The sequence below is a fragment of the Aquarana catesbeiana genome, linkage group LG05 (genome assembly GCF_042186555.1).
Source record: "Aquarana catesbeiana isolate 2022-GZ linkage group LG05, ASM4218655v1, whole genome shotgun sequence".
Taxonomy (NCBI): Eukaryota; Metazoa; Chordata; class Amphibia; order Anura; family Ranidae; genus Aquarana; species Aquarana catesbeiana.
The window spans coordinates 215,266,962-215,294,108 of NC_133328.1; the positions used below are offsets into that span (position 1 = coordinate 215,266,962).

At 42.1% G+C, this 27,147-nt stretch overlaps 1 protein-coding gene across 3 annotated transcripts in view; it reads right to left on the reverse strand.

Annotated features, from left to right (window-relative positions):
• Nucleotides 1-27,147, reverse strand: part of GLI3 (GLI family zinc finger 3) — a 381,269-nt gene that overhangs the window by 338,756 nt on the left and 15,366 nt on the right. For all 3 annotated transcript variants that reach the window (XM_073630540.1, XM_073630539.1, XM_073630538.1), the window contains one exon: nt 9,159-9,321. In XM_073630540.1, the coding sequence (XP_073486641.1) occupies nt 9,159-9,282 (124 nt within the window). In that variant the 5' untranslated portion in view covers nt 9,283-9,321. The remainder of the gene's footprint in view (nt 1-9,158; nt 9,322-27,147) is intronic.

Below are 27,147 nucleotides of genomic sequence, written 5' to 3' on the forward strand. Positions count from 1 at the left end.
GCTACGCAATTCAAAGAAAAAGAAAAAAAAAAGAATAAACAAATGTCGTCCAGTATTCTGACCCTTCCACTGCCCTGTAAGTCAGCCATCATAGAAAAGAGGGTAAAAATGCATGAAAAAAAAAATGTAGCGTAACGGATATCAATGTACATAAATATGCACTGAAACATTCATAAAAACACATATAAGAGTGTGTCTCTGTATGCATGCGCATTGTTTCATGAAGTTTTTTTTTATGCATAGTGTGTACAAGCCCTTAAACGTTAGATTTTGGGGCTAGATTAACATTAAATTCAGTTGTATGTTCAAGTTAAAAGCAGTATTAAAATCGAAAAACCAAAAATATAATATTTTGCAGCTTAACAATTGTTAGATGTGGTGGCTGCATTAGTTTTCTTTTTTAGACTTTTTTTCTTTCTGTTTTCACCCGGTGATCTGGCCGTTATTACACATCCCGTATTAGAGCACCTGGCACCCGGTGACATCACCGGTAATCATGGTGATGCAAGTTCCTCTGCCGTAATCTCTGGGCACTAAGTCGCGCCACACTTCCAGGTGTGGAGCAAACGCTGCCCGGGGACCCACCGCGCGCAAATGCTGTTTACACCGGGTGCCAGGTATAACAGGCACATTCAAATGTGAGTGTAATCTTACCCCTTTATTCTTAAATAAATTTTCCAAATGGTTTTACACTATGAGCTCTGTCTATGTCCTTCCCTCTGAGTAACTACCCGAGGAAAAGTGGAAGGTGGTGTTTTGCAAGTGCCAGTGACCAACCAGGGGATTGCCCCACAAAGCGTAGTAGACCATACTAGCGATAGGTGGTCAAAAAGTTGTGGTGAGTGTAAATCCAAGTGGGGAACTAAAAGCACAAGTGGAACAGAGCACTGTTATTTTGTTTAAAGAGCACAACATCACTAAGAAGGATCACTGTGGGACTTGATATATTTATATTCAAACTTTTAATGTGGACTGGATACGGATGCACATTGTTAATTTTTGTGAGATTATTTGTTATTAGAGTTTGCTTTATTTCATTTGGCACAGATGTATTGTTAATATAATATCAAGCGCAGTGTGTTTTCCTCTTTTTCAATCTCTTTTCTGTGCTCCCCTAAATAAGGATAAATTGAAAATAAAAAGAATTGTCATGTTTATTTTTTGTCAACCAAAATTTAAATTTAAGCCCGGGTTCACACTAGCGCAATCTCAGAGTTCGCATGTGATTCGCACCCGCACTGCAGGTGCCGATCACATGCGATCTCGAGCTATGCAAGTTCAGCCATACAGTTGTATGGCTGAACTCGCATTGGATTCGCACAGAAAATAGTGCAGGGACTTGTTTTTCCCGCACTAGAATCAGATCGCATGGGTCTTCTCACCTATGTGATCCAATTCCTGTGCGAGTTCACAGCTCGCACTGCGATCTGTGAACTAAACTGGGGGTGCCATTAAGTTTGTTAATGACACCCGCAGCGGTCTGCACAAGGCAGTGGGAACTTCCTGCGGGAGAGGAGTGATGCGGGAACTAGCGCTGTAATCGCGCTGGTTCCCGCACTAATGAGAACCCAAGGTAAAAGTGCAACATCACTGCAGGGAAGCTATGAAGTATGTTCAGTTAGTACATATGTTTTATCTGAATGTAATTTTTAATATGACTTTTACATTTTATATGCTTGCTGTTCAATATTTTTGTGATAGTATATCATATACAGATTTGAAAATTCTCCCTCTAGTGGCAGTCTGTATGTCAGCAATCTTGTTATATGACTACTGAGATAATAGTTAGCAAAAATAAAGCAGCATTTTTAAGCCACTCTGAGCTGAAGTATACATATCATTTACATGGGCAGCACACATTCGCTCTATTGTGCAGAAATTATGCCATTTACATGGTTAGCAGCTTCATGCAGCACATTTAGCTGTTACATGTGTTCATATTTGGTTAGTTTGTTTTGCAGAAAATGCATATTAAATTATCTGTACAAGAGAGACACCAAGGAGCCTGCAGTTAGTGTGTTTGGGAACAGCTATCCGCAGCAGAAATTCATAAGCAAAAAGGGGTTCCCAAACTGACAGATTGCTGGCAAAGGTGAATGGAGTGCTCTGGTGCACTGTGGCAGTACCAGAGGGAAAAAACTGAATTACTAAGCAGTATGGCTATGTACACATTTCATGGCTTACATCGTGTCTGGAATTTACCTTTAAAGCATGAAAAACAAGTAAACTAAATCCAAAATTCTGCAGCATTTTCTGCACAACTTGGTAACCAATGTGGCAGCAGTACCAATATTTTTGTATTCCTGTAGCAAGATGCAAAAATCCATAATTCATTTCAGTCAGCACCGGGACACAGTAGATCAGGAGAATTGGGGATTTGCACATCTGAAATCTGACAACATACTGTACATCCACGTAGATCTGTCTGATCTGTACAGGATCACACATTAAAGGAATAAAGGCAACTGCTATCCAAGAACTGTATGATATTTTACAGAATGAACAAATTAGTATCAATACAAACAGGTAAATATCTTCAAGTGTTCCTGATTCGTGAATCACTTTGCACATTAGTAGTCAAGGCACACACAAGGCACAGTATGTGTCAAAAAGGATCTACTCTTACCTCTATTTTGTAACTGCTATCCCTCTAGATTTTATGAGCACAGGTCTCTCTCCTACTGTTTTTTGTGTTTTTAACGTTCTCTATGAGTTTTTATTTATTGTTCAACCACTTGACCTCCGGAAGATTTACCCCTGTTGATGACTAGGCCATTTTTTGCGATACAGCACTGCATTATTTTAACTGACAATTGTGCGGTCACGCAACACTGTACCCATATAAAATGTATGTCCTTTTTTCCCCACACATAGAGCTTTCTTTTGGTGGTATGGTGCGTTTTTTATTTTTTGCACTATAAACAAAAAAATACCAACAATTTTGAAAAAATACCAATGTTTTTTACTTTCTGCTATAAAGCCTATCCAATAAAAACATTTAAAAAATCGAATTTCTTCATAAATTTAGGTCAATATGCATTCTGCTACATATTTTTGGTAAAAAAAATCCCAATAAGCGTATATTGATTGGCTTGCACAAAAGTTATAGTGTCTACACAATATGAGATATTTTTATTAAATTTTTTTTAGTAGTAATGGCATCGATCAGCGGCTTATAGCAGGACTGCGATATTGCGGCAGACATTCTGACACTAACTGACACTTTTTGGGGACCAGTGACACTAATACAGTGATCAGTGCTAAAAATATGCATTGTCACTGTACTAATGACACTGGCTGGGAAGGGGTTAACATCAAGAGTAATCAAAGGGTTAACTGTGTGCCTAGACAGTGTTTTACTATACTGTGTGAGGTGCTTTTACTAGGGGAAGAGAGAAAGAATTTATTCCATGCTTTGCAGGGACACAAACTCCATCTCTTCCCTCCTGTCAGAACGGCAATCTGCCTTGTTTACATAGGCAGATCGCAGTTCTGTGTCTCTGCCTGACGATCAGCGGGTGCCAGTTATTGATCTCCGGGGAAAACAAGACTCTGCAAATACTTCATCCTGAGGAAGGCACAGTGAGTTACTGATGGTTCTGCTTTAAATTCCAACTCTGTGCTGCTGGTAAATTTACCCATGCAGTGGGGTAATCCCCCCACTGCATAGGCTAATGCTTGTTTGGCTAGGGGAGAAAGGAATAATAATAAATGCATACATTATTCCTTGCTTCCCTGGTAGCATTGTATGGCCTCCCATACAATGCAGGACTGCTGGACCTGCGTTGTACATGATAACAACACAAAGCTGCAACTACTAGATGAGTAGCGAACTTAAGTTGCTTTGGGGAACCAGTCACAAAGAGAAGACAAGGATAAATGTGGGCATGAGGAATAAAATAAGCATTTGTACCTATTCCTTCCCCCCCCTATTCACAAGGGACCCTTTTCATGGGAAATTTAACAGCAGCCTGAACTGAGATTTTAAGGGTTAAACTTAAGGGTTAAGTTTTGGAGTTAGATGAACATAAATATTTGGGATCGAGCCAAGAGTTATCTTCAAGGATTAGATTAAGGTTAAAAAATATATTAAGGCTCGGTTCACACTTGTGCGATGTGGGAATCCTGTGAATCCACTGCGGGTTCCCAAATCGCACCCGACTCGCACAGCAGTAAGAAATGACAGTTCGGATATGAATTGGATCGCATGGGTGTGAACACCCATAAATCCGATTCTGATGCGGACCAAAAAAAAGGTCCTATGCGAGTTTGGTCCGAATGCGATATCAGCCATACTTTCTGTATGGCTGAAATTGCATCACACGGACATCACATGTGATTTGCACTGCAGTGCGGTGCGAATCACATGCGATCTCGCAGAGCACGCTGGTGTGAACCAGCACTTAAGAGTTTAAGCTGCGGTTCACAATTGGAAAGCTGGGTTGGGTTAACAGGTTTATGTAAAAAGCTCCCATGACTTAAAGTGTTCCTAAACCCAGTAATATGAAAATAGTTCATCTGCTCCCCCACAGTGCCCACAGCTTATAAATCTTCTTTTTACATTAAAATATTGCCACTATGTACCTTTTTAGACGATCTGTATACCACTGTTACATGATACTTAAATTGTACTTAAAGCGAAGTTCCGCTAAAAAAAAAAAAAATTAAAAGTCAGCAGCTACAAATACTGCAGCTGCTGACTTTTAATAATTGGACACTCACCTGTCCCAGGGTCCAGCGATGCGGGGGGAATCCCCGCTCGTCTCCCCCTCCTCTCTGCTGCCCCGGCATTGTTACTGTGGGTGCCTGGCTGTGGCTTCACAGCCGGGCACGCACTGCACATACGCAAGCCGTGTGGTGTGCTGTGACTGGCCGGGCAATCATCTGGGACCTGTGACGTGTCCAAGATGATTGCAGAGAGGGAAGGGGGCAGAGGTGATCTCCCTTCCAGTGCTGCAGTGCGCCGGGAGGAAGTGGGAGCTGGGACCCTCTAAAAAGAGGGTATCCGCTCCCCCCCCAAAAAATGACATGCCAAATGTGGCATGTCAGGGGGTCACCTTCCCTTAAAGCGGAAGTTCCATTTTTGGGTGGAACTCCACTTTAAAGTATAACTAAAGGCAAAACTTTTTTTCAGTTTTGGGGAGAGGGATTAGAACCCTGTCGGTTTTTATTGCTATCTGTGCCCCTATTAAGGAGATTTCCTCTCCTGTTTACCATTATCATTGAAAGCGAAAGCTCACAAATTTTGGGTTGTCCCCAGAAAAGTAATAGAGGAAAAACCTTCCTATAGAAACTAGTTCTGGTGACCTGGGGCTCCCCAATTGATTCCCTTAATTTGCAAGGATTTCCTCTCACTTCCTGTTTGGCTATGGGACAGGAAATGAAGGAAATCTCCGCAATGGGACACAGATGGCAAAAAAAAAAAAAAAAAAATCTGACAGGGGTTATAACCCTCCCTTGCTCTATCCAAAATAAAAAAAAAAGTATTGTCTATAGTTCTACTTTAAGCATACACCAGTGCAAGGGTTGTGTTTCCCTGTACAGGATACACAGGTGTTGCTGTGCATCCGTGAGCATGCAGTCCTTTTTGTGTCTATTGGTAGGAAGTGGCTGCACAGATACAGCCACTGCATCCATTTTAAAATATGTCTGGGTGCGGGTGCGTGTTTCCAAACCATACTATCTGCATTCAGAGACACACACTTGCACCCACACTGTGTCCCAATTGAGATGAATAATACTGCTTGCACGTGGATGCACAAAGTACCTGTGCATCTTGTGTGGGCAAACACAGCCCTCGCAAGAGTGTACGCTTAAGTAAGCCCATGAGAACAAGGCCTAAATTTCAATTCTTGACATCTTGTTCTGTATGTGCCCACATGCTAATGCTCCTCTTTTACTTCTCTATTCCTGTGCAGTTATCTTGAATGAAGGACATCAACACTGGCTGGCTTTTTGTTCCTTGATTTCACTACTGGCCAAATGATGATGTCAGCATCAGTTCTCGTGCATGGGTTGTACGAGTTCTGACACTTTGCAATTGTTTATAGCAGCATTAGGCTAGCCTCATGTTGCTGAAGTCATGGCAACATATAAACAATAACAATTAAAAAAAGCCCACTTTCCCCCAGGATCTTTCAGGGATCTCTGTTTGAGGTGATTGTAGCCTAATTAGTGCACTGTAACAAGTACTGTCCGTGATACTTTTTTTATTTGCTCTAGCATACAATTTTTCAGGACAAGCTTTCAGGGTATGTCCCCTTCTTCAAGGTCCTAGCAGTACTGATTGGCAAAAGTTTTAGCAGAATGTAAAGAAAGAGACAATCTCTGAGGGAAAGGGGATCTCTGTAGAAGGCTGGTTATGCAGCTTTCCCCAGAGGAAGCTGTAAGGCTGGGGCTTCATCAGTGCCTATGAAGTGTGTTCCATCTGTAGGACGGGTGTTCGCTGTAGCCGGCCGGCTTATACGATTTATGCTGTTTGTCTTCATTTTAAATGTAAGTGCGTTTCCTATTTTTTAATAAAGTACCTATATCAGGATTACGCTATGTTGTTACTTCTTTCCTTTTGGGGAACCCTTGTATGGTAAACGTGTTCCGGTGCTTTGGAGGTGCGCATGGAGGCTTTTTGGAGTAGCTGACTCTTCCAGATGGTGTAGCGGGCTATCGCCATCCAGGCATCCGCATTGGTTAAAGGCCCTGACCAGGTTAAGGTTACAGGCTTGTCTAGCTTGCCTTGTGGTAAGCACATTATTTTACTGGTGATAACACAGTGGTGCGTGGAGGAATAAATTAGTCATCTACCTCTTAACAATAAGAAGAATTCATTGTACACCTTGGATTTTTATTTCCCTTACACTTAGATGGACTTTTTTCTTCTGCTCATTTACTCAGCTGTTTGTTCACATTTAAATTCATGTGAATGAGTTATGAAACAGTTTATTATTATTGTTTATTATTTACAGTTATGTCACATATATTATTGATATTCATTTACTAATATTGCTATTTTTTTAGTTTATTGAGCGCTGTTATTTATTATTTTCCATTTGAACAGGTGTGTATCTCACTTATAGCAGCAGCTTTTCTTTTAGGTGATAGAAGTTAATCAATTTTTGCTTGGTGTCTTGGTCACAATTGCTTTGACCATCTTGTTACAGCGCGGTAATTTTTCATTATTGTTTAAGACATATTTTAAGCATGCCAAACATCCTGGAGTGACTGTATAGACCACAGGGTTTGATTTACTAAAACCTGAGAGTGGAAAATATGGTGCAGCTGTGCATGGTAGACAATCAGTTTCTAACTTTAGCTTTTTCAATTAAGCTTTGACAAAAAAAAGCTGGAAGCTGATTGTTTTTGTATGCAGAGCTGCACCAGATTTTGAACTCTCCAGTTTTAGTAAATTAACATTCACTGTGTTTTAGGCCTCTTTCACACGGATGATCCGTATGTCCGTTTTTCATCCATCCGTTTTCGGATTAAAAAACGGACATACAGTCATCCCTATGGAGCGTCGGATGTCAGCGGTGACATGTCCGCTGACATCCGACCCCGCTCCGATCCGAAAAGTGTAACGGAGGAAAAACCTACTTTTCCCTCCGTTTTCGGATCGGATCGGATGACGACGGACACTACGGACCGTCATCATCCGATCCCCCCATAGGGGAGAGCGGCGCTCTGACAGGTCCGTCGCTGCACAGCGTGCAGCGATGCACCTGTCATCTTCCTGCTCAGCGGGGATCGGCGGAGCGATCCCCGCTGAGCCAGCGTGTGTTCACGGGGCGGATCATGACTGATCTGCCCCGTGTGAAAGAGGCCTTAGAAATAATAACATTTCAGTAATATGTCACAGTACACTGATTGTCACAACTGTGTCAGTAAATGCTCCTGGTGAATTGATAAGATCCATTGTTAAGATAATCATGCACGAGTACTATAAGGCCTCATGCCTTTTTTAGCAGGGGCGTTTTTTGGCTGGAAAATAAACCCAGAACAAGAGGGTTTTGAGTGGAGTTTTTCTGCTGTAAAAACACTCTAACTCTGAAAAAAGCTCAAAAACGTAGAAAAACGCGACTATTCTGTAATTATGGGCATTTTTGAGCCATAGACTTTAGTGGGAGTATAGTTTTGTTAAAAAAAAGCTGAAAACCGCTGAAAAACCCTACTGCAAAACCCATTGTACAGCTACAACTTTCACAGCTAACGCCACTGGTGTTTTTTTATAACATCCAGTGTACATGAGGCGTTATAGTGACTTTTACTGCATGTACAAAATGCTTATGTTGTGAAGAGAATGATTGTTGATATCTAAGCAGTTATCAAGCCAAGATCAGAGTGCAGAGTTAAGTTTGCATTAAAACCTGTGCCTCGGAACAAGCAAATTTACAACATTTTGCAAATTAGCAAGGTATGGATATTCACAGCAATATAGAATAAGTCAATTTTCCAGGTTAACACAAAGTTAACGCAATGTTTCCCATTACCCCATGGAGTATAATACAGGGATTACCCACTTGAGCAACATGTGCACTTATCATAGCAAGCCATTTGATATGATGTTCAAAACAATGAGCTTCCATAGAAGTCAGACAGTGACTGGATACACGAAACTGCCACATGATGATCCATCTGCCAAACAATAACATAGATTTTCACACTCATATTGCCTGAGTGTACATGTCTGTTTCCAAAGCTGCGGCCCTGAAGGCAGCCTTATCTTAGGGGAGCAACAGCTATGGGCTGTGAAAATTCAGCTGATACACCTTTTCCATTGTGATCTATCCCTTGTTGATATCTCCACAGGTCTAAAGGTACCTAAAGACATCTCTGTCATCAAATAATACTGCTGAAACTGACAGGATAAAATGATGATTATCTAATGTCTATGGGCACCTTTTGTCTATTCATCTATACATAATTATACATAATTATACATTTTCTCCTGAAGCTGTACTACAGATGAAATTTGAGATTGCAAAGCCTAGTTGTGGTACAAAGTCAGTGAAGCATCTCTTCATGTAGCGATAAATAAGGGTCTAGAGCAGGGTTATACTAAGAGATTAGAAGATACATTCCTTAAATGAAATAAGTAATAATGGAGAGGAAGAACATAACATGAATTGAGAATGTTGAAAACCATATTAATGCTTTACACTCACCATTGGAAGTTGTGCTGGAGGCAACTGCCTTCTCACTCACATCGGTCCGAGTATGGCCTTTCACTAGAGAATTCTCTACTTTTTTCTTTTCACTCATAGTAGTGCTATGGGACTGTGCTTCCATGTTGACTTCTCATTACTCACAACCTCCCTGTACGAAGAACTGCACAAAACATAAAAGTGGATCCAATTAAAAATGCAGAAACACATCACATTCTGTATCTCCAGCACACTCTGGTATGCAAAACATGTTTCAGTTTTCAAAAACAGTGACACCTTACATTAAGAATTGATATTCAAAGAAAACATGTTCCTCATGATAAACATACTAATCAGTGATTATGATATCTTTGGTCCATTCTGAGGAACAAATTGTTCTTTTAGGAACAAATTTTAATTTGTCCAGAATTTATCAAGGAGCAGTAGTTAAACAGGAGTTGATTTACTAAAACTGGATAGTGCACTGGAAGCAAGAAATTTAAAGTAGAACTAAAGAAAAACAATAAAAAAATGCCAGTAGGCAGGCTCTATTTTGCAGAATAGACATCCCATGTATCTTCTGCAATAAAACAAACTCACTGGCCTCTTCACATTGTTTTTTGGAATGTACACCGAGCTGCACATGCGCAGCTTAATGTACATTCTCTGCACATCTTGGCACTGGAATGAATGAACTATCATGCACATGAGCATCATTCCATGCCAGTCAATTAAGATGGCCAAATACTCTGTACCCTGTAAAAGTCAGGAAGAAAATGTCCGCACCGGTAAAGAAGCTAGCAAAACATATATACAGAATATATAGAGAGAGCCCTAATAGCCTGAAACTAAGACCAAATGACTATTTAAGGTGATTGTAAAGTCTTTTTTTTTTCCTATTAAAATAACAAACATGTTATACTTACCTGCTCTGTGCAGTTGGTTTTGCACAGAGCAGCCCAGATCATCCTCTTCTCAGGTCCCTGGCTGGAGCTCCTGGCCCCTCCCTCCTGTGGAGTGCCCCCACAGCAAGCAGCTTGCTATGGGGGCACCCGAGCCGAGCTGCAGCTCCGTGTATCCATTCATACATGGAGCTGTAGTTCAGCCCCGCCCCCTCTCTCTCCTGAGTGGCTGAGTTTGATTGACAGCAGTGGAAGCCAATGGCACTACTGCTGTGTCTCAGCCAATCCTGGATGGCCTAGGCACTCGTGAACATCACTGGATAGAAATAGGGCTTAGGTAAATATTAGGGGGGCGGGCTGCTGCACACAGAAGGCTTTTTATCTTAATGAATAGAATGCATTAATATAAAAAACCTTCTGCCTTTACAACCCCTTTAATTACAGTATACAGGTAACTTGATGGGCAAGTGGCTGCTGCTGGATAATAGGAATTGGATGTATGGACACTGCCTGACAGAGCTTGTAACTGTATATGGGCACACAGTAGAATACTGGCATAATCACTGGTGGAATGGGCCCAGGTTCTTAATGACATAATGGCAATGGAAATGTTGGTGGCTGAGAATAGTGCAGATCCAGAAAAAGTCTGCACTACTTGGACCTGCTGGCAAGCATATAGTGATTCTGCATAATTTCCAAGCTCTTCTCAATTAACATCTAGTTCGACACTTATTCTGTACACATTTTTGGGCACTTCTCAATTGGTCATGGGTGGAGCAAGTTTTAGAATTTTTAATGCTTGGGCTTCTGTGTTTGATTTCTTTTGGTTGCATATGTGACACATTCACGACTTCCTCACCGTCCATGTTTATGATATTGTTCAGTTCTCTGGTATTATGTTGACATTTTGTCTCCCAAGGCCTCCTGGTGTTCCCGAGGCCCAATATAACCTGCTTGGATGTACGGATTGACTTTGTATGTGGCTTTGCAGTTTCTTTTTGAGAAATCTATATATGACTTGAGTCTGTACTATCTACCTAAGCTACTTTCATTTTTTTTTTATGTTCACTGAACATTTGTAACCCACCCTTCTGAATTGTTAAACTATAATAATAAAAAAAAACTTATTTGAGAAAGAATACTGGCATAATCATGTGATTTAAGGTGTTATTAAATATATCTACAGTATAGTTTGACTGCAATCACACCGAGAAACATGCTTCTTTTATATGGGGCCTTTCATCTTCACTCAAAAAAGTTCTGGTTCTCCATATTTGAACGACACTAATCCAAGACAAGGCCTCGATTTTTGTATTTAAAGAAACATACCAAGGTTTGAGTCTGCTAAACAAATTACTATTTTTGTGCCTATGCCTTTGTAAGATTTAAAATTCAGGTAAAAAATATTGTTTTAAGTTAACACACAAAAACATTGGCATCTCCTCCCTTTTTAATCAATTAGCAACCAAGTGCAAAAAAGATAGACAAGCAACTTTTTTAATGCATATTGTTGTTTCTATATCTGATATACTTTCATGTTTGATTTAGCGTTTCATAATGGATGATTTACTAAAACTGGAGCACTCAGAATCTGGTGCAGCTGTGCATAGTAACCAGTCAGCTTCTAACTTTAGCTTGTTCAATTAAGCTTTGACAATAAAACCTGGAAGCTGATTGGTTATTATGCAGAGCTACACAAGATTCACTGTGCACCAGCTTTAGTAAATCTCCCCCATAGCCTTGAATAAAAATGGCCAACACACCAGGAATTACCTTTTATATCAGTTTCTGGGAAGATTACCACTATAAGATTTGTCTAAAGAATGCTCAGCATCCAGGGCAGATTTTTAGAGAGTGCAGAAAACAAAAAAGTCATGTGATGAATACATATATTAACCCTTTTGCTTATGAACCAATTTTATTTCTTTGTTCACAAACATATTAAAATGTGCATGATTGGTTTTAAAAATGATTTAAAACCCCTAAGCATGCGTGTATTTGTCAGAGAGTAGAAAAACAAAATATCCCAAATCATCCACAGGTGATTCTCTAAAAACGTTTCTAACAGCCAGGAAACAAAAACAGGGAAGTGGAGAGGCACACATTTTCACCTGTAAAAGTGATTGCGTGACTTTACAGCCATTCATAACACTATTACCCTATAGCCAGAGCCTGCAGTATGTATTTAAAGGGGAAAACAAACCTTCCTTTACTTTACAGTAAAGGAAGCTGCCATATTATCCTCTGTTTCATCTGTATTTGCCAAGGTGCTGCACACCAGCTATCACACCAGCCATTTGATGGCTTGATAGTCCAGCGGAGAGCTAGCATTCACACATTAGTAACTGTAGCATGTCTTGTATGCAACTATTTTGGGAAACAGTTAAATCAGTGGCTTTAGTCTTGATTTAAGGATTTTGCATCACAAGCAAAGAGTTCATAGATTACCAAAAAGGGAGTATTTCACTGGTAAAAAAATTAAGAAATTACCAGGTAGGCAATAGTTCCATTACGTATTTGCCTTGAATATGCATTTGAAACTTCCAAGATCAACAGAAATTCAGAATCCTAATAGTTGTATGTATAATGTGCAAGTGGTTATTGGTTAAGTTTGATTTGCGATTTGTTTTCTTGCATATGCTGAAAAGTTAAAAGTGACATATCCCCACCAGAGATTCCCAGGTCTGGTCATTTCAAAGTCAAATGATGGTGTTATTTTCTCTTGATGGATTCTTCATTACATAGAATACACAGGGGGGTGTTTACTTAAGCAGGTACACACAGAACCTTGTGCAGCTGTGCATGGTAGCCAATCAACTTCTAACTTCAGCTTGTTCAATTAAGCTTTGACAATAAAACCTGGAAGCTTATTGGTTTCTAAGCTGAGTTGCACCAGATTTTGCACTCTCCAGTTTTAGTAAAAATAACTCCTGCAACAATATCCAGCTCAGGACATTGCTTTTTCTTTGTTATATCCTTGAGGAGAAGGGAAGAGACACAACCTACTACAGAAAAATCACACTACAGGACTCTAAACTCATATATCCTAGGAATGGCCCAAAGAGTCACTAAGAATGCACACGTTCCTTTAATTTTTATCCTCGGTTTTATCTTCTGAGGTAGGCTGCTCCATTTGTTTAATTCTGGTGGCTTGTTTTATATATATATATATTTTTTTGTATGGCCTTGTATTTGAACTTATGAAACTGCAGATCACTATATTTCTTCTACAGCAGTGTTTCTGAAAGCTGTCTTTAGGGACTGGTATCATGAACATTCAGATTCACAGGCACTTGCACAATTGTGTTATGCTGGCCATACACTATACAGAAAATCGGCCGAACCCATTTTCGAAAAACGAACGTTCGACCGTGACCGCAAACGATCGTGCCATCATATAATGTCCGATAATCTGTTCAGTGGACATGAATAAATAATTTTGTGTTCGTTTTTTTACATATACCTAGTGCAGGCAGTTCGGACGGGAAACACATTAACCTTGCAATTTATCGTACGTTCGGCAGAAATTTTCCAAACATGCCGTTCGTTTTTTTTTCCACAAAAACGTCACAAACGATTATCGATTTGTACCCACTAACTTGCCGAAAAACGAACGAAGTGTCCATACGAACGATTTTTCGGCCGATTTTTCGTATAGTGTATGGCCAGCATTAGTCGCAGTTAAAGGAAAGTTTTAATCATTTCACCTGCAAAAACAAAACCTGTAAACCTGGCCAAACAGTCGTTGATTCTGCATCCATTTTAAAGTTATGATTACAATCACAAAATCATGATTGTTTCCAAGAAATATGATGACTTTTTTCCTGCATGCCACAAAAATGTGAACAAAAAAAGTTAAAGTAGAGTTCCACCCACTTTTACAACTCTTCAGCATCCCTCACTAAACTGTGCACTGTAAACGAATTGGATATTTTTTTTCTCAGCACCTACTGTATATCTGCTATATTCATTTTTCACTTCCTCCTCCCTGGCCGTGGCCCACCACTTTAAGCAAAACCACACGTTACAACCCTGGTAAAAACTAGAAAAAACATCAATTACTTCCTTTTCAATTCAAACGTATACAAATTGAAAGAAAGATTAAAATTATTTAAAGGAATTATCAGAATATCAAATGGCTAGGATTTTGAATGATTATGATTATGATTGTCTCTGAGGACAAGACAGATTTGAGATTACTGCCCTACTGTATAGCCCATACTTCCATCCAGAGGCCATTTTATTAGACTGCAATGGGCAATAAAAAACTCACACTAAAGGTAAGCTGAGTAGATTTACTTACATTGGCTATAATTTCTGTATAGTATTAGTAGTTCAGTGATTGATTTTACTTCTTGCCAGGAGATATTCTTTACATCACTCAACATGCTAAACCAGTTCATGGCTGGAAGCAATAGTAATAGATGTAGTAATTGAAAATAAAAGTAAATAAAACATAATTTATGGCAAGTAGTTTTTTTAGCCAGTGGTTAATGTTATATTACTGACAGCATGAAAAAAAATATTTTGATTTTGAAAGAAAAAAAATTCTTATAGTACAAAATGTAATTTTAAAATACTTATTCAAACTTTAATAACTAAAAATAGCTATTCTAATTTATATATGTTATTACAGTCAGCTTCAGTAAAACATAAGAACACTACAATACATGGACTAAGCTTTCAATACAAAAAAGATAGTATTGTATGAAATTAACAACTAAAATGTATTTGTATATGAGTCCTGGATGTGTTAATGTATAATTAAAAAATACCTTAACTGATAATAAAAAGCATTATTATTTTTAAACCCATGCATTCAATACCATAGCTCAGGGCTTGACAAATTTGCTTAGAATCTAGGAGCCAGCTGAAAAAAGTTAGGAGCCAGTTGTTTAAATCTTCTGCCCAGCGCCCAGAACTGCATGTCTAGGGCATCGGGCAATAAGAATTGCTCATGCCTGAAGCCAAGCAAAAAAAAAAAAACCCAAAATATTATAAAAAAAAAAAAATCAACTTTTTTGTTGTTTGTTATAAGATTTTGCAAATAAGTTTTTTTTCCTCCTTCACTGATGTGATCTGATAGGCGGCACTGATGAGCACTGATGGGCTGCACTGATGAGGTGGCATTGAGGTTGGAACTGATGGGCACCAATAGGCAGCACTGAGGTGCCACTGATGGGAACTGACAGGTGGTACTGATAGGCAGCACTGAGGTGGCACTGACAGGTAGCACTAATGTGCACTGACAGGTGGCACTGATAGGCAGCACTGAGGTGGCACTAATAGGCAGCACTGAGGTGGCACTAATAGGCAGCACTGAGGTGGCACTGACAGGCGGCACTAATGTGCACTGATAGGCAGCACTGACAGGTGGCACTGATGGGCAGCACTGAGGTGACACTGATGGGCAGCACAAATGAGCACTGACATGGCACTAATGGGTAGCACTGAGGTGGTACTGACAGGTGGCACTGATGGGCAGCACTGAGGTGGCACTGATGGGCAGCACTGAGGTGACACTGATGGGCAGCACTGAGGTGACACTGATGGGCAGCACTAATGTGCACTGACAGGTGGCACTGATAGGCAGCACTGAAAGGTGGCACTGATGGGCAGCACTGAGGTGACACTGATGGGCAGCACAAATGAGCACTGACATGGCACTAATGGGCAGCACTGAGGTGGTACTGACAGGTGGCACTGATGGGCAACACTGAGGTGACACTGATGGGCAGCACTGAGGTGGCACTGATGGGCAGCACTGAGGTGGCACTGAGGTGGCACTTATGGGCAGCACTGAGGTGGCACTGATGGGCAGCACTGAGGTGGCACTGATGGGCAGCACTGAGGTGGCACTGATGGGAAGCACTGATGGGCAGCACTGAGGTGGCACTGATGGGCAGCACTGAGGTGGCACTGATGGGCAGCACTGAGGTAGCACTGATGGGCAGCACTGAGGTGGCACTGAGATGGCACTAATGGGCAGCACTGAGGTGGCACTGATGGGCAGCACAAATGAGCACTGAGATGGCACTAATGGGCAGCACTGAGGTGGCACTGATGGGCAGCACTGAGGTGGCACTGATGGCCAGCACTGAGGTGACACTGATGGGCAGCACTGAGGTGACAATGATGGGCAGCACTGATGGGCAGCACTGAGGTGGTACTGATGAGCAGCACTGAGGTGGCACTGACGAGCAGCACTGACAGATGGCACTGAATGGAATTGATAGGCAGCACTTACAGGTGACACTGACAGGCAGAACTGAGATGGCACTGACAGAGGGCACTGAGGTGGCACTCCCCGTCCACAACGGCGGTAAGGAACGGGCGACTGATCATGCCCGCAACCTCATCCCCAGCTGTCAAACTGAGAAGATGATGTCGGAGGTAGGCGGGCAGTGAGAGCACGCCATGCTCATCACAGCACCGCCCACCAGAGGAGGGCGCTGGTACGCAGAAAGGAGCGCGTATCCCGCTCCAGCAGGCCGCAAAGCCGCGGCCTCAATTTTGGCCAGCCCGACCGAAGTCCGCGCACACGCGGGGGGTGGTGGAGGCACTTTGCAGGTATATAGACCGCTGCTGCGGTGTAGCCCAGGCGCCAGGATGCAATTTCCAGTCGCCATTGCGACCTGGCGCCTGGGTTTTGTCGAGCCCTGCCATAGCTTGTCATTACCTGTTGCTGCTCATAGGAACTGAACACACGGTTCATAAGCTGTGAACTTTCTTATAGGATAAACATTCCTTACTTAATGCAGACATCTTTGCTCTCCTTCACACAACCATGGAGTGACCATTCCTAATTCTCCTTCTGGCATTAACCCAGTGGACAATTCATTCCAAACCTGTACTCATACCTAATCCCTCTGTTACCAAGAGTATGGTTAAAGGTCTGCCTTCCTTCAAGACCATCAATGTAATTACTTTGTTGTGCTATTACATTATTTTGAAAAAGTGCAAAAGACTCCAGAGTCTGACTGACTGCATTATTTTGTGTAAAACCATACAATGCTTTAAAGGGGATATTTGGGGTCCCAGATAATTAGAAACTAGCGGGTAACTAAATTGTCTTGTTTCCACCCAAAACAATGGTACCTGATTGCCCTTTGGTTTCATTCAGGAATTAACATAGGCTCTAAAAGGCTTGTTTTAAAATGCTTCCTACATCTTATCACTACTACTAGCTCTACAATGCTTTACTCACCCAATATAAATCTGTCTTGTTAAAATACAATTCCTTCCTCCATGCTGCCAAACAAACCTACTATGTCACCCTCGTTAATACTCTGTCCTCCAGTCCTCGTCGTCTCTTCTCTACTTTTAACTCTCTACTTTCTCCACCACCTTCTCCATCCAGTAACTCACTGCTCACGAGATTGCCAATCACTTCAAAAACAAGATTGATGCAATTCGTGGGGATATCTCCACTGCACAGACATCTAACCCACTTAACATACCCTGTACTAATCCACTCTCAACACTCTCCTCTTTTGACCTTTCTACTACCGAAGAGGTCTCTAAAGTTTTCTCAGAAGCCCGCCTTACCACCTGTCCCCTGGATCCTCTTCCCTCATATCTACTACAGTCACCCTCTTCTTTTATCTTATGCTCCCTCACTCACATCTTCAATCTCTCTCTTTACTGGCACCTTTCACTCCCCTCTAAAACATGCCCTGATCACCCCCATACTTAAAAAGCCCACACTGGATCCCACCAGCCTGAACAACTTAACATCCCTGGTGGTATGATTATGTCAGATTTTTGATGCTCAAAGCGGTACAATGTTTTGCATGGAAATTTGGCATTTTATTATGTAGGCCTGTAATTCTTAGGAATAACTCACTTAAATCTGTCCAAACAAGAGTCTAGTAGACATCTCGGGTATGATAACGTTTGAAACACAAAATCATAAATTATAATATAATAAATAACTATAAATAATTATAGAAAATAATAATATAATAATAAAATGTATTCAATAATGTAATCAAGTCAAAAACACTGAAATTTGCTCAGTTGCAGAATTGTAGCTGTCATTACTTTCAGTGTTTGATGACGAATTTCGGCACAAATCACTATCGCTCAATTCTGCAAGTGATTCTAATTTATTATTGCTATTTTCTAGCTGGTCTAAAACCGCTTTTAAAGTAAAGGGACACTTTTTGGTTGCTATGGACATTCTCAAGTTTCCAGGCAGAAAGAACACTATATATAATATAAAACTGCAGGCAGGGCACTTGACAAAGCATTAGGGACAAAAGGGATGTGAAATAATTTGATACAGTAATGTAATCTGTAAGATTACAGTTTACTGTATGTGTTCGGTGTTATTCACTTTTTGAATTTGGCGCCGGGCTCCGTCCCCATGCGTTGTGACGCTCGCAGGGAACGGAAATCCGGAACTGTGATAGATTGAGAGGAGGACACAGCTCGCACACACAGCTGGAGGACATCACAGGATCCTGGGGACAAGGTAAGTAACTTTGCCTGGATCCTGCGATATGATCCCGAGTGTGGCGGGGTTACCGCTTTTGGTAATGAAAATTCACCCCAAGCCACACTCGGGATTATCACTTGGGAGTCTAAGACCTATCTCCTTGCTCCCGTTTGCATCAAAACTTTTAGAATGTTTGTCTACAACCGTCTTAGCTCCTACCTCACTGACAACAACCTTCTTGACCCCTTACAGTCTGGCTTCCGCTTGCTACACTCCACTGAAACTGCCCTACTGAAACTCACTAATGACCTACTAACTGCTAAAAACAATGGCCACTACTCCATACTCATACTACTCGACCTCTCGGCAGCCTTTGATACTGTTGACCATCCCCTCCTCCTCAAAAAACTCCACTCTCTTGGCCTTCAAGACTCTGCTCTCTCCTGGCTCTCCTCCTACCTATCACAGAGTTCCCTTAGTGTGACCTATAACTCTGTTTCCTCCTCTCCACTGCCTCTTTCTGTAGGGGTACCTCAAGGTTCTGTCCTCAGACCCCTTCTCTTCTCCATTTATACCTCCTCCCTTGGTCTTTTAATAAACTCCCATGACTTCCAGTACCACCTCTATGCTGATGACACACAAATCTATCTCTCTACTCCTCACCTCACTCCCTTAGTCTCCTCTCGCATTACTAACTTACTAACTGACATACCAACATGGATGTCACACCTTTTCTTCAAACTTTCTAAAACTGAGCTCATAATGTTTCCTCCAGCCCGTGCCCCCCCCCCCCACTTCTCCACCAAGATCAATAATACAACCATCAGTCCCTTCCCTCATGCCAAGGTACTAGGTGTAATCCTAGACTCTAACCTGTCCTTTCAGCCCCAAATTCAATCACTGTCCAAATCGTCCAGACTTCACCTCCGAAACATCTCCAAAATATGCCCCTTTCTAACTGTTGAGATCACTAAGCAACTTATTCACTCCCTTGTTATCTCTGGACTTGATTATTGTAACTCTCTCCTCATTGGCCTACCTCTCCGCAAGCTATCCCCTTTTCAGTCTATCATGAATGCTGTTGCCAGACTCATCCACCTTACTAACTGTTCAGTGTCCGCCACTGCTCTCTGCCAATCCTTCCACTGGCTACCCATTGCCCAACAAATAGAATTCAAAAACAATAACAATAACATACAAAGCCATTCACAATTCTGCCCCAAGCTATGTCACCAATCTGATCTCCAAATATCAACCAAATCGTCCTCTCCGCTCCTCCCAAGACCTTCTGCTCTCTAGCTTCCTTGTCTCCTCCTTCCATGCTCATCTCCAGGACTTCTCCAGAGCCTCTCCCATCCTCTGGAACTCGCTACATCATTCTGTCCAACTATCTCTGTCCATTTTTAGGCCATCCCTGAAAACTCATCTCTTCAGGGTGGCCTATCCTGCCTCCAGCTAACAACTGAATATTATACTCCCCTCATCAGTTCATCCCTCACAGTCCCTACCTTTTGTTTAACCAGCCCCTCCCTCTTAGATTGTAAGCTCGCAGGAGCAGGGCTCCTCTACCCCTCTTGTTTTGAATTGTACTGTTGGTGTAGTGTCTTCCTACATTGTAAAGCACTGCGCAAACTGTTGGCGCTATATAAATCCTGTATAATAATAATAATAATACTCCACTTCATGGTTTGAAAGCATAGAAACAAGAACTGTAAAATCAGCCATGCCTAGATGCAATTATACCCTTTCTACTATGGGACTACAGCCTTAAAGGTGCTTTCACATCACTCAAGTCTTTTGCAGTGTAACACACATGTGTGTTACTTTATGAATCGGCATGCACTGCATTACGACAGCCCATTTACTTGAATGGGATCCCTAATTATTATTATACAGGATTTATATAGCACCAACAGTTTACGCAGTGCTTTACAACTTGAGGGTAGACAGTACAAATACAATACACTTTCCTACTAAAATGTATCAATTGGGTATGCACACTCTACACCAGCCCCCTGGCAAGCTTAAGGCTTAATGGCTTGCTGTCTGCCCCCTTTCCCCTGCAGAGGGGCACCAGACAGGGATGCCCTCTCTCCCCGGCCCTCTTCGCCCTGGCCCTGGAACCCATTGCTGAAGCCCTCAGAATTTCACCTGAGATTCGTGGCCTTCGGGTGGGATGGCTGGAGGAGAGAGTGGCTCTCTACGCCGATGATTTACTGCTCTTCTTAACTGACACTGGAGCCTCTCTGCAGGGTGACCTTAGAATTATGAACACCTTCTCAGCCTTCATGGGTTTACAGGTGAATTGGCACAAATCCCAGCTGTTTCCAGTAGACGAGGAGGCTAGGTCTTTCCCACCCCCCTCTCTCCCGCTGCAGTGGGTTGACCACTTTACCTATTTAGGAATTGTGATATACAGACATGGCAGGGACTTTGTAAAGCTCAACCTGGACCTGTGCTGGCCGGGGTTAAGGCTAAACTCAAGGCATGGAGCAATCTACCCCTTTCACTAATTGGACACATAAAACTCTTAAAAATGAAGGTTCTCCCCAAATTCACGTATATTTTTAGAAACTCTCCTCAGTGGCTTTCAAAAAAAACCCTTCAACTCCATCAAAAAACTATTCACGTCCTTTATCTGGGGATCAAAACCACCCAGATATAAATATACCACCGTGACCAGGCCTGTGGATAGTGGGGGGTTGGTTCTTCCTGATTGCTATAAATATTTACTGGCTATCCAGCTGGTGACTGCCCATTGGTGGCTTCAGCCTGATCTAACCAACTCTGCTATAGTGCTGGAAGGACCAATTGTCAAATCTCTGGAGGCCTTCCAGGGGCTGTTGTTTAGCGGGAAACAGTCCCCACACCACCTCACTCCTTCTATGTGCAAATACAACAATACTGGCAAGAGGTCCTTCATGTGATTAAATATGTAACCAAAATCCATATGCCATGTGACCCAAGATATTGTTTGCTAGGATTGGTTGAACAACTGTCAGTGACCATGGCTAGAATACTCATTAATCTATTACTGTTTTATGCTCGTAAAGCCATCACAATGAATTGGAAGCACCCATCCCCTTCTTCTGTCAAATTCTGGAAAGGTCTGATAAATGCCAGTCTACCCTTATATAAGGCCACCTATGCGAACAGGGGTTGCCCCAATAAATTTAATAAGGTTTGGGCATGTTGGCTTGACGATTCCACTACAGCTGGCAACGATTAGGCCTGTACTAGTTGAGCATACTCTCTGATCGCACAGTTAGTCCTGAGGTAAATACTGTAATTTATCCTGATTTCCCAGGTTTGAGCATAGCAAATCCTGAATTGAACCCTCTCCCCACGTTGGGACAGTAGTTTAGTAGATTGTTTTTTGTTTAGTTCTTAACCACTTTAAGACTGGGCCTCTTTTTTAGATGTGGTATACTTAGAACCCCCAAACATTATACATTTTTTTTCTAACACCCTAGAGAATAAAATGGCGGTCATTGCAATACTTTCTGTCACACCGTATTTGTGCAGCGGTCTTACAAGCGCACTTCTTTTTAAAAAAATACACTTTTTTTAATTAAAAAATAAGACAACAGTAAAGTTAGCCCAATTTTTTTTTTTTTTGAAAGATAATGTTAAGCCAAGTAAATTGATAACCATGTCATGCTTCAAAAATGCGCCCGCTTGTGGAATGGCTACAAACTTTTACCCTTAAAAATCTCCATAGGCGACATTTAAAAAATTCTACCGGTTGCATGTTTTGCATTACAGAGGAGTTCTAGGGCTAGAATTATTGCTTTTGCTCTACTGATCGCAGCGATACCTCACATGTGTCGTTTGAACGCCATTTTTCATATGCGGGTGCTACTCACGTATGCGTTCGTTTCTGCACGCGAGCTCGGCGGGACAGGGCACGTTTACATTTTTTTTCTTTCTTATTTATTTTACCTTTTATTTTTATTTTTATACTGTTTTAAAAAAAAATTGTGTCACTTTTATTCCTATTATAAGGAATGTAAACATCCTTATAAAGATCCTTGTAAACATCCTTGTAATGTAAACATCCTTGTAATAGAAAAAAAAAGCATGACAGGACCTCTTAAATATGAGATCTGGGGTCAAAAAGACCTCAGATCTCATATTTACACTTAAATGCAATAAAAAAAAAAAATGTTGTCATTTAAAGAAATAAAGAAAATAAAATGGCCCTTTAGGAGCTTCCGCCCTGCAGTGTCATGGAGACGGGTGGAGGCCATCTTCCCCTCACTCGTCTCCATGCACAGCTAAGGAACAGACCCGATCGCCTCCTCCGCTGCTGACGCTCCGGTAAGCGGCATAGGGCACCGGATCGCGGCGGGAAAGGGGCGGCCCTCTCCCGCCACCGATAAAAGTGATCTCGCGGCAACCACTTTTATCTTGTAGCGGACCGCCGGCCGAACACGGGGATAACGGGGTTATGGCAGCTAGCTGCTGCCATAACAACGATATCCTCCTTCAAAATAGGGACATACATTGACGTGCGGTGGTCCGGAAGTGGTTAAGTTACATGTTTCTGTACGACACTGTGACCTGTTGGTCTTGCCCCTGCGTGGGTTATAGCTGTATGTACAATCTGAAATTTAATAAAAAAAGATTTAAAAGAAAAAAAGGGAGAGGAAAAGAGGGGGAGGAACAAAGAAAAAGGAAGAAAGATGGCTAGAGAGAGGGATGGGGGAAAAAAAAACAAGAAATTGGGATATAGAGAGATAAAAGCGAAAGAAATGAGAACAAAGAGAAAGAGTAGTACATCCTAAAACAGGGGTGTCCAATCTTTTTTCCAAGAGGGCCAGATTTGATGAATAGAACATGCTTGAGGGCCGACCATTTTGCCTGACATTCTTAAACCATTAAAATTTGGTCTAAGTGTGTCCATCCGAGCACTAATACACGGCCCAACAAGAATTCTCTTGCCTTTGTGCTGTGTGTGGTGAATAGATGAGCTTGGGCGTGTTATTTGGATATACCGGATTTAATCTGCTTATAACACGCACCTTCACTTTAAAAATGAAGTTTCAGGAAAAAAAATCTTAAATTTTAAATAAAGAACTGTGAAGCAAAATAAGGGTCAGTGCCCATCAATGCAGCCTAATCAGTGCCCATCTGCGGCCCCCACTCCATTGCCATGAATGTGGCCCCCACTGTATTGACATGAATGCAGCCCCCACCGTATTGACATGAATGCAGCCCCCACCGTATTGACATGAATGCAGCCCCCACCACATTAACATGAATGCAGCCCCCACCACATTAACATGAATGCAGCCCCCACCGTATTGACATGAATGCAGCCCCCACCACATTAACATGAATGCAGCCCCCACCACATTAACATGAATGCAGCCCCCACCACATTAACATGAATGCAGCCCCCACCGTATTGACATGAATGCAGCCCCCACCGTATTGACATGAATGCAGCCCCCACCACATTCACATGAATGCAGCCCCCACCACATTCACATGAATGCAGCCCCCACCGTATTGACATGAATGCAGCCCCCACCGTATTGACATGAATGCAGCCCCCACCGTATTGACATGAATGCAGCCCCCACCGTATTGACATGAATGCAGCCCCCACCACATTGACATGAATGCAGCCCCCACCGTATTGACATGAATGCAGCCCCCACCGTATTGACATGAATGCAGCCCCCACCGTATTGACATGAATGCAGCCCCCACCGTATTGACATGAATGCAGCCCCCACCGTATTGACATGAATGCAGCCCCCACCGTATTGACATGAATGCAGCCCCCACCACATTCACATGAATGCAGCCCCCACCGTATTGACATGAATGCAGCCCCCACCACATTCACATGAATGCAGCCCCCACATTGACATGAATGCAGCCCCCACCACATTCACATGAATGCAGCCCCCACCACATTCACATGAATGCAGCCCCCACATTGACATGAATGCAGCCCCCACCACATTCACATGAATGCAGCCCCCACATTGACATGAATGCAGCCCCCACCGTATTGACATGAATGCAGCCCCCACCGTATTGACATGAATGCAGCCCCCACCGTATTGACATGAATGCAGCCCCCACCGTATTGACATGAATGCAGCCCCCACCACATTCACATGAATGCAGCCCCCACCGTATTGACATGAATGCAGCCCCCACCGTATTGACATGAATGCAGCCCCCACCACATTCACATGAATGCAGCCCCCACATTGACATGAATGCAGCCCCCACCACATTCACATGAATGCAGCCCCCACCACATTCACATGAATGCAGCCCCCACATTGACATGAATGCAGCCCCCACCACATTCACATGAATGCAGCCCCCACATTGACATGAATGCAGCCCCCACCACATTGACATAAATACGGCAGCCCCCACCACATTGACATGAATGCAGACTCACCATTGCTGTCAGTGCAGCCTGATTCATGTCCATCTGCAGCCTTGGAGGAGACAGGGAGGGGGCGGGACGAGCGCCAACAGATATACAGGAGAAATTCCTGTTTACACGGCGGCCTCTTTAATTGAAAGTCCCGCCTCCTATGATGGACAAAACAATTGTCCAATGGCAGCGCAGGAGACGGGACTTCCTTTTACACAGGACGCCGTGTAAACAGGAAATTCTCCTGTATCCTGTACGGCGCTTGTCCCGCCCCCTCCAAGGCAGCCAGCATATCTATCTTTTATGGCCCCCGGCGCTCGGGGATTCGTTGGGGGCCACAAAAGATATATATGTCAAAATTACCAGGCGGGCCGTCCGAAACCGGACCGCGGGCCGCGATTGGCCCGCGGGCCGGACTTTGGACATGCCTGTCCTAAAATGTATCATAAGGGGTTTTAATACTGTACGAGTGGAAGGGACTTAGGGAGCGATAAATGTCCGTGGGTTAGGGGCGCAAATTACTTGTCTTGCCTGGGGTGATGACAACCCAGGCTGCTCTGTGCAAAACCACTGCACAGAGCAGGTGATTATGACATGTTTGTTATTTAAAAAAAAAAAGTGCTTTCTCACGACCACTCCCAGAGATAGGGACAAAAGCGGGGAATAAATATAATAGCAATAAATACCCACTAGAGCTTTTAACCCCATTTCCACTCTATGCAAAGCTTTAAAAAGTTTTCACTGGAGTTAAGTTAAACAGTTGGTATTCACTTTCAGTTACTTCAATGCTACAACAAAAAAATCTGTGGGGGACGTTTTGTTCACTTCAACAGAACAGGTGTATATGTACAGAATAAGCAATTACTAATTTGCATTTCCGAACATGGCAAATAAACTAATGCACATTTAAATAAAAGCTGAAGACATGTACATGCCAGTGTATTTGATTTGCAATGATGAATAATTTAGTCAATACAACACTTGGCTCAATAAAAGACCCTTTGTGGTTATCATGTTCCCAACGCATCTTCAGAATGAGACCTATCCATCATTTCATGTAAATCAATATCATCTCTCTACACATATGCACACAATTGTGTATGTACTGATTTATGTTGGAGCCAAATTAAAATGACAATGAATACCTGTTCAAGAACATATAGACAAACTTCACTAGTCAGCTGTTTTTGACTTTACATATACATACTTGTAACAGTAAAATTAAGCACAGGTGCTTCTCAGTTTTGGGACATGGTGATACTGCCCATGCAAAGGTAGATTATGTGCATAGTAAGATAAAGCACCTAGTATCTGCTTATTCTTCAAGTGACTGGTAAGCATCCATAAGCATTCTTTATTTTAGTGGTGTCTGCTTTTAACATCTTTTACTATTAAACGCCTGCCCAATGGTTGTTTTATTGATTACCAGACTGTGCTGGATCACTCACTATGTATCCTAGACAGTTGACACTTCCAAAAAATAAAAGAGTGATACCAATTAATGTGTTGCTACAGCAGTCAAATTTGTGAATTATGCAAATCGTCATTTAAGTGTTCCTATTTGATATAGTTTATATTGTATATTTCTAGTTGGGGTGGCACACATGCTACTGTAATAGAGAATGCAAAATAGCTCACATTTTAGCTTTCTATCCATAAGTGAATTTTTAGTTCTGAGTCCATACAATAGCCACAGCAGGTGCGCAGACCCAGAAACTCAAACAAATCTATCAGTAGAAATACACAAGAGATATAGGAAATTATTATGTGGATTGTTTCCCCAGCATAACTTTAAGTAATCTGCATTTGAGGGCATCCTAACCTGAAAAGTATGGGGATAACTAATTCCCTTAAAGGAGCAAGATAATACACATAAAAATTAACCCCTGCCTGCCACCGCCTCCTGGCCCTTTAAGAGGTTCTAAATGTTGGGAGGCGGCATTCCAATCATGTGACCGCTGTGATTGTCATTCAAAGTGGTCACACGATCAGAAAGCTATCGATTGCAAGTAGGCATTAGGAGCTTTCCAGTACCAGAAGGTTACTGCGGCGGGTGCGTGCAGGGAGCTCGCACTCAGCACAGAAATGTGTTGACATAGGGCCGCATATATGCGGCTTCTCAGTGCTAATGCCTACCCACCAAGACCCCACATATACAGTTAGGTCCATATATATTTGGACACGGGCACAATTTTCATACCTTTTGCTCTGTATGTTACCAGAATAAAATTAAAACGAAACAGCAGAATTTTCCACTTC